This window comes from Lactuca saligna, chromosome 2 (assembly GCF_052625555.1).
Source record: "Lactuca saligna cultivar CGN05327 chromosome 2, ASM5262555v1, whole genome shotgun sequence".
In the NCBI taxonomy this organism is placed as follows: domain Eukaryota; kingdom Viridiplantae; phylum Streptophyta; class Magnoliopsida; order Asterales; family Asteraceae; genus Lactuca; species Lactuca saligna.
This window is the reverse complement of record NC_136418.1, coordinates 141,724,562-141,732,392: the sequence shown is the minus strand read 5'-3', so window position 1 is coordinate 141,732,392 and position 7,831 is coordinate 141,724,562. Positions and strand designations below refer to the sequence as shown.

The following is a 7,831-nucleotide window of genomic DNA, read 5'->3' as shown; positions in this document are numbered from 1 at the left end:
TGTACAATCATTGGGGTTCCCACTTTATACCATTAGGTATGTCGTATGTTTTTCATTCGTGAGAAGATCCTATTTTGGATGTATGTGATTATTTTGGATGTGACATGTATAATATGCTTTTATTAGGATGTATTTTTTTTTTCGATTACCAACTCTATAGAACTAAAAAATATCAAATTATTATTTTCCCTCTTTTTCTTGTATTCTTTTCTTTCCAAAGTCATGAACACAAAAGCACTTAAATCAAAACTATCTAATTTATAAGCGAGCACTTTCATCTTAAATTTGAATAGATAGATGAAGAGAGCAAGGGGCATAAACAAGTGCAAACCTAGGAGATGATCACGTGCAAAATATGCAAGTTCAGGACATGAAATGTCCTTAAGCCAAAATATAAGGGGGAGAATTGTAAATATCTAGTAAAAACCGGTATACTTTAGCGTGATACGTGGCGCGTACGATAGCCAGCAACCAATAAAGAAACTGAACGATTCTTCTCGACTTCCTCCACAAGCCAGGGAGGCGAATGGAATCTTGTAAGCCGATCGTCGACTTCGTCTTCTTCGTTTTGTTGCACCTTCCGTTCCCTACGTTTTAATTCCATCCTTAAGGTACGACTCTTTTATGCTTACTGATTTATATATATTATTTATATACAGATACATGCCTGTAAGTTTGCATATATCAATTAGCAAATCATTTATGCTCACTTCTGGCACGAATCAAGTGTTTATGTTTATATATTGTATGTTTGACTCTTGATTCCGATCTGTAAGTATGTTGAAGATTTGAATTTCTGATAAATACTGTTATAGAAGCTGAAAACGTATGGCTTTGTGTTTGAATTATACAGTTTGGGAATTTACTATAGTATCTGCGAATGAATTTCTCGGTTGTATACTTTCATTGCTTGATTATGCGTACATATTATCTGTATAGATTCGATGCACGTTTTACATAATAATCAGGTTGTTATGCACGTGTTCCTCAATGGAATGTGTAATTATCAATAAAATGTTGAAAATTCAAAGCGCTGCGAGTGAAATTAGAGTAAAGTTGTTGATAGGCGATGGAATTTTAATTATAAATTGTGTTTGATGGCCAGATACTGAGGAAATTATCAGATTTAGGTCTATTTTTGTGTTCGTAACTGTTATTGATTCATCTGAATTGCTACTAATGTCGAATTCGTTTGTTTGATGGTTGATTGAATAGATAAGCTTGAAGCCATAGGGATCTTTTGATGTTGCGATGCCTACGTTCACAACAATAGCTTTACATAGCTTAATAGAACCAAAAGCTTCAAAACCCATGGCAGCCGGGAAAAATGGAAGTGATTCAAAACAAGGGAACCAAGTCAATGACACTGATAAACAACCAGATTCAAACAACAGCACAGAAACTAAAGAAAGAAAGCATCACTGGACACAGATTTCACCTGCTCTGTATGCTACCCCTGACCCAACTCCACTCCCTTTAGTTCCAGATTCCCCATCATCTTTCACTCCATCACCATATATAGTTAACCACAAGGGACGTGGGCCCCGTCTTCTCAAAACATTCTCTGACAAAGATACCGCTCTACTTGATGAAAAGAGGAGTGAGACCATTGATGAGAAGATCAATGGCACAGATGATATTGATATCAGTAATAATCCAGCAGTTGAACAGGATAATTCAATTTCAAACCCTAACTTGGAACAAGGAAACGAGACAGATGATTTCTTCGACCCTCAAGATTCATTGAGTGTTAGAAGCAGCACAGATGGAGTCAACACTTCAGCTTCTGAATTTTATGATGCTTGGGAAGGTAACTTTCCTTACATTTACATTTTACACCATAAATTCTGTTGATAAGAAACATGAATCCGATTTCTTTTTCTTTCAGAATTGTCATCTGAGATTGGATCACAGTCTTCTCGAAGCGACTTTGAGACCGAGTTACGTGAAATGAAACTGAGTTTGCTAGCGGAAATGGAGAAAAGGAAACAAGCAGAAGAAAAAATACATGACATGAAAAACCAATGGGGGAGAATACGCGAACAATTATCTCTAGTTGGATTGAATCTCACCCATTTGGAAGAAGACCAATCAGCAGATGATTTATCCAATCAGGTTCATGTAATCCGGTTTGTTTCCGATTCCATCGGTAGGGGAATCGGTAAAGCCGAAGTTGAAGCTGAAATGGAATTACTTTTAGATTCCAAGAACTTTGAGATTGCTAGGTTGTTGGACAGATTAAAGTACTATGAAGCTGTCAATCGTGAAATGTCTCAAAGGAATCAAGAAACTATGGGTGAGTATTTTTAATTTTGTTTATCTTTTTTTTGAAAATGATTTTAAGATTTGTGTTATGTTGTGTAGAAGCAATGAGGTGTGTTAGGCAAAGAAGGAAGAGAAGACAAAGGTGGATTTGGGGTTCGATTGTTGCTGTGGTTACAGTTGGAAGTGCTGCTTTGGTGTGGTCTAATGTTCCGATTGAAAAAGGTTCGATTTCTACAGACTCTGATTCTTCTCATAAGTGATGAGAATAGTGTATAGGCTATACTCTATAGAAGCTTTGAAATTTGAAGAAATCATCGATGTGAATAACGATGTGAATACATATAGTTTTGTTTTAGAATAAGTATAGGGTTTACGGTTTACTGTTTATGGTTTACATGAGTTTGTGCCCTTGGGCTTCTACATATCTTATGCTCTATATAAACATGCAATACTTGATTCAGTTATGTGAAGTTTTTTAGTTTAATCAGTTTGACAATCAGTTGTGGGTTGCGTATCTCAAAATAATTAGACTTTCCTGTTAAAAAAAATAGAACTTTATATAAATTTTCCGAAAATAATGAGACTTTTCTGCATAGAACTCAACTGATAATTACGAGATGTTTGAGTTTTTATTTGTTGTTATCGGTTGCATGGAAAGATTCCTTTCGATACACATAATGGTTTGCATTTTCAGTTTGAGTGAATAATTATTCAATAATTTATAGATTTGGATGTTTTGAAACTTGCTTGCAACCACTAATCATAATAAAGATGCCCTCTCAAAAGGAAATGCTTAGAAACCATGTTATGCGGTTGTCATGCAAAACATACACAGCATCTAATTTAGAAGAAAGTAACAAACAAAATGTATCAAGAACAATGCTCATTAAGGTTTTTTCTTGACATAATACAGCGTTGGTATGCTAAACCTCGTAGTAACGAATGTAATCCTAATATATGTTATAATGAGATTTTATGATAAAATCACAAGTTATAGATAGATGGTGCTTTGAATGAGGATGATCAAAGTGTGGACCTTGAAACTTGAAAGTAATACCCCGATGGAGAACATCATAATTGAAGTACATGATTATATGAAGGATATTGTCCATCTACAAAATACGACTTGAAAGTATACCTTATGGTTGTGATATAATGATAGTTATCACTAAGATCTACACATTGTCACCATATCGTTAATTTTTCATGTCGATGGTGTATCTCTCTTTATACGGAATGCACATGGTGCATTCTCCTCAAACTTTGAATACGAAACATTCAATCTAATGATGGTCATTAAATCTCAAGTACTAACGCCAGAAAATGCATTGCATTTTATGTTTTTGTAATCAAATTGTGATTTAGATTTCATAGTCTCAAGACTATCATAGTGTTTACTTTTTATGTAATCGAGTTTTATGTTTACATTATCGAACTTGGTATTTATTTAATTATACTTAAAGTATTATCCCTTACGTTTAAAGAAAGCATAACAACACAAATAAATATTGAAAACTAAGATGCTTTTATTTATATATAACAAAATATAATACACTTAAAAACATAAATTCCAATTTTTCACAAAATACAATATATTGTAAAACATAAACCCTAAAACCTATTATTATCCGATAGGTCAAAATTTTGTTATAAACCATTATTGGGGCACATTTTACATTAAACTCTAGTGTGGTGGTATTGACCTATCGAACGGGAATGTGTAGTTTAACCCTAAACCCTAGCATTTCCCTTACGTTTCTTAGTAGGCACACTACATTGGAATTAAAAAAACACCATTGAACTAACGACATTTCTAGATTCTTTCTTAGATAGAATAAAAAAAAAATTAGATTTCCTCTTTGACTATTGTTGGCATGTATCACACAATAAAAGAATACAATAGTTAAAATGTAGGACTTTAAACTATGGAATCTTAATTCTTAAATACAAAGAACTTTTCCAAAATGGATGAACAAAATGCTACAATTCTACAACATATGACAAAGTAATGATTTTTTTCTTTTTATAAATACCATGAAATATAACAAGTAGATAAACATATATGATGTTACTTTTTAATATAAATCTTAGAAAGTAAGAATTCGGACTCCAAAGAGCATTTTCGAAATGCTACACTAACATTACAATAAATCAAAAGTTACCAAATTTGAAGTACATTCTAATATAAGGGCCTAAAAAGTTGTCATTTCATTGAAAAACTTTTGATACTAAACATTTATGAGGCACCGTTGAAAGATATTTTTTTTTCAAGTGTAAGATGCAGATGAAAGAGAACCGCACTTTATATATGTTCGAAATCCGAAATGGACTCATCCGAAATATTAATCGAACTTTATGAAACATTAAATTTGGACTTTTATAATCTATTTTCAAATAACAGATGTTTACCATTTTGTTAAAGCCCCACTAAAACACTTTACATATGCCCCTTTTCCACTTACCAATAGAATACAAGAATCATATACTCGATCATTATTCCGTATAATTCCTAAACCTTTCTCCCTCAACATATTTCAAAATCTTTTCGTAAAAATGATTTCACATTTCGAAATACAAATTTTTCAGCATAAAGAAAACACAAAAGGAGTATCCACTTTGCACATACACGTACGGCTCAAGTAAAAATTCGAAATAAAGGCGAAAACGAAAACCAAAAAACACAAGATCGAGGCCCAAGCATTATAAATGTGGATACATAGAGTGACAAAAAATGGTTAGTACTTAGTATTATTAATTCTGGAAAAAATGGTTAGTATTATTAATTCTCTTATTTATATGGGTTAATTTAGTTAATTTTCTGAAATAAAATAATACAAAAAAAGGGTTTAAACGTCGTCGTTTAAATGAAAGAATTATAAGGAATCAACAGAAGGGAAAGAAGAAGATAAGCAGTGGGAGATACCGCTCTGGAACGAGGAAACAATGGGGATAATGATTCCTTCCCACAATTCATAAACCCATACAAAATCCCTACTAATGGAGCTTGCCCTTCAAACCATATCCCCCGCTCTTCCCAACACCCACTTCCTCCTATCTCTCCACCTATCTCCTCTCTCCGCCTTCCCCTACAATCTCCGCCGTCAATTTCAATTCCACGCTTTCTCCTCTTCCACCGTTGCTTCTCCGTCGAAGCAATTGCTGTGTTCTCACGGTGGAAGTAGGTTTGAACAGGAACAAGTGGAAACAGACGAAGAGGAGGAGGATGGTTACGGAACGCCTGCGATTCTGTCGTTGAGCTCGAAGCCAGATAGGAACATGGCGATGCTAGACGATTATGAGATGGAGGAGCTTGGTTATCTTGCTGACCCTAACCATCGCAGTGGTCAGTATCCTTCAAATGTTTTTCATAGTTGTATTGCTTCAATTTAGAAATTGATGATGATGATGATGATGGTAGGTAATCATCGGTGATTGTTTACCAACCGAGCTTAGTTTTTTCCTCAATAAAGCTCAGAATTTCCCAAATACTGTATAAAAACAAACGATTCACACATTTATGTATAATTCACAGGATATATAGCTGTTGTAGGCAAGCCCAATGTTGGAAAAAGTACACTTTCAAACCAGATGATTGGGCAAAAACTCTCCATTGTTACAGATAAGCCTCAAACAACAAGGCATCGAATCCTTGGTATATGTTCTGCCCCAGAGTATCAGGTTTGATTCTATTCTATTTCTACTTCAATTGTTCATCAGGTTGTTTCTCTCATCATCTCACGCTTTAACGGATTTCATTTCAGATGATATTATACGATACACCTGGTGTTATCGAGAAGAAGATGCACAAATTAGACACAATGATGATGAAAAATGTCCGTAGTGCTGCCATTAATGCAGACTGTGTATTGGTTGTTGTTGATGCATGCAAGACACCCCAAAATGTAAATTCAAATTCCTAAAAGAAAGATTTCAAATGTCGAACTTTTATATCCTTTCATTAACATTTGTGTTTGTTGCTTTTGCATTTAGATCAATGAAGTGTTGCAAGAAGGAGTAGGAGAACTTAAAGAAAATGTGCCTGTGTTACTGGTTTTAAACAAGAGAGATCTCATTAAACCTGGTGAAATGGCAAAGAAACTTGAGGTAAGAAATGTATTATTCAAAATTTCAAATCATATGTTCTTAATACTTATAATAATTGTATTTTCAGTGGTATGAGAAATCTACTGATGTAGATGAAGTGATACCAGTGAGTGCCAAATATGGTCATGGAATTGATGATGTGAAGGATTGGATACTATCCAAACTTCCACTGGGACCCGCATATTATCCCAAGGCATGTTACTAATAATAATTATTATCTATTTATCTTTCACACTTTTAATTATTATTGTATTTGAAGAATTAATATTTGTGTTTAAGCAGGATATAACTAGTGAGCATCCAGAAAGATTCTTCATAGGTGAAATTGTTAGAGAAAAGATCTTTATGCAATTCAGAAATGAAGTTCCTTACGCATGTCAAGTAAATTTGCACCATTTTAAACTAAGAATTATATAATCACAAGTTTATATATATATATATATATATATATATATATATATATATATATATATATATATATATATATATATATATATATAATATGAGATTATGTCTATTTGTTTGGCAGGTGAATGTAATAAATTACCAAACTAGGCCTAATGCAAAAGACTTCATTCAAGTTGAAATAGTTGTTGAGAAAAACACCCAAAAAATCATCCTCATTGGAAAGGCATGTGACCTTTTTTTATGTTTTTGCTAAATATTCCCTTTATTTGTATTAATCGTTTTTTTTTAATGATTTAACCAGGATGGAAAGGCTTTAAAGCTTCTTGCAACAGCTTCTAGACTTGACATTGAAGATTTCTTGCAAAAAAAAGTTTTTTTGGAGGTATTATTGTATCATGTCAACAAATGATTGTTTTGGTCAATATTTTGTTTAGTTTTTAGGAAGAAAAAGAAGATTTTGAAATGTGAAATGAATAATGGTTGTGATGAAAACAGGTGGAAGTGAAGGTGAAAGAGAATTGGAGACAAGATGAAGGGCTTTTGAGGTATTATGGGTATGGGGGAAAAATTCAAGCTTTGTGATTGCAAACATGACATGACACTATTTGTTGTAATGAAGATAGAAAATTTTGATCATTAAGATGTAGGAAAATGTTAGTATATGGGCAAATATGTCTTTTTGATTTCCTTCTTCCTGTTCTTGTAACTTGTAAGTGTAACTCATCATTGTGAAATTTGTTAGGATGGTAAAATCACTTGTAGTATAGTACACTTTGAGCGATTTGTTTCATTATTAATTGTTCTTTTTACTTATTTAACATGTGAAATTCAAACAATATGAAAAAAAAATTACTACATATGATAAAATGCAATTGATGGTGGAGGTATGAGGTTTGGAGCTTTGCCCTAGTGGGGATAAAATGGGAAATGGAAAAATAAAGGTGCTTTTATTTATTTGTTTATCATTGTAGTTTATCTTTATTTTTTTTCTCAGTATAATAGTACAACAATTTCATCAAAATATAATTTGATTTTACTGGTAATGTTTTCCAAG

General features: G+C 33.0%; 2 protein-coding genes across 3 annotated transcripts; both read left to right on the top strand.

The window, feature by feature from the left end:
* Positions 1–450: 450 nt before the first annotated feature.
* LOC145031868 (uncharacterized) lies at positions 451–2,752 on the top strand. Of its 2 annotated transcripts, none has more exons than XM_078980515.1 (4): positions 451–611; positions 1,216–1,810; positions 1,889–2,296; positions 2,365–2,752. In XM_078980515.1, the coding sequence occupies exons 2-4, from the start codon at positions 1,252–1,254 to the stop codon at positions 2,523–2,525; spliced, it is 1,128 nt and encodes a 375-aa protein (XP_078836641.1). In that variant the 5' UTR covers positions 451–611; positions 1,216–1,251; the 3' UTR covers positions 2,526–2,752. The 2 variants fall into 2 exon arrangements, with proteins under 2 accessions (XP_078836641.1, XP_078836642.1); XM_078980516.1 differs by lacking the exon at positions 451–611 and adding an exon at positions 1,037–1,130.
* Positions 2,753–5,146: 2,394 nt separating this feature from the next.
* On the top strand, positions 5,147–7,590 carry LOC145031867 (GTP-binding protein Era-like protein). Its single transcript, XM_078980514.1, has 9 exons — positions 5,147–5,608; positions 5,798–5,943; positions 6,027–6,167; positions 6,256–6,369; positions 6,437–6,562; positions 6,652–6,750; positions 6,899–7,000; positions 7,079–7,159; positions 7,273–7,590. The coding sequence occupies exons 1-9, from the start codon at positions 5,263–5,265 to the stop codon at positions 7,357–7,359; spliced, it is 1,242 nt and encodes a 413-aa protein (XP_078836640.1). The 5' UTR covers positions 5,147–5,262; the 3' UTR covers positions 7,360–7,590.
* Positions 7,591–7,831: the final 241 nt, after the last annotated feature.

Coding starts and splice junctions, on each gene's coding strand:
- LOC145031868 (XM_078980515.1), top strand. CDS start 1,252: ATGCCTACGTTCACAACAATAGCTTTACATAGCTTAATAGAACCAAAA. Junction 1,811..1,888: donor ATTTTATGATGCTTGGGAAG/GTAACTTTCCTT, acceptor TTTTTCTTTCAG/AATTGTCATCTGAGATTGGA. Junction 2,297..2,364: donor AAGGAATCAAGAAACTATGG/GTGAGTATTTTT, acceptor TATGTTGTGTAG/AAGCAATGAGGTGTGTTAGG.
- LOC145031867 (XM_078980514.1), top strand. CDS start 5,263: ATGGAGCTTGCCCTTCAAACCATATCCCCCGCTCTTCCCAACACCCAC. Junction 6,168..6,255: donor CATGCAAGACACCCCAAAAT/GTAAATTCAAAT, acceptor TTTTGCATTTAG/ATCAATGAAGTGTTGCAAGA. Junction 7,160..7,272: donor AAAAAAAAGTTTTTTTGGAG/GTATTATTGTAT, acceptor TGATGAAAACAG/GTGGAAGTGAAGGTGAAAGA.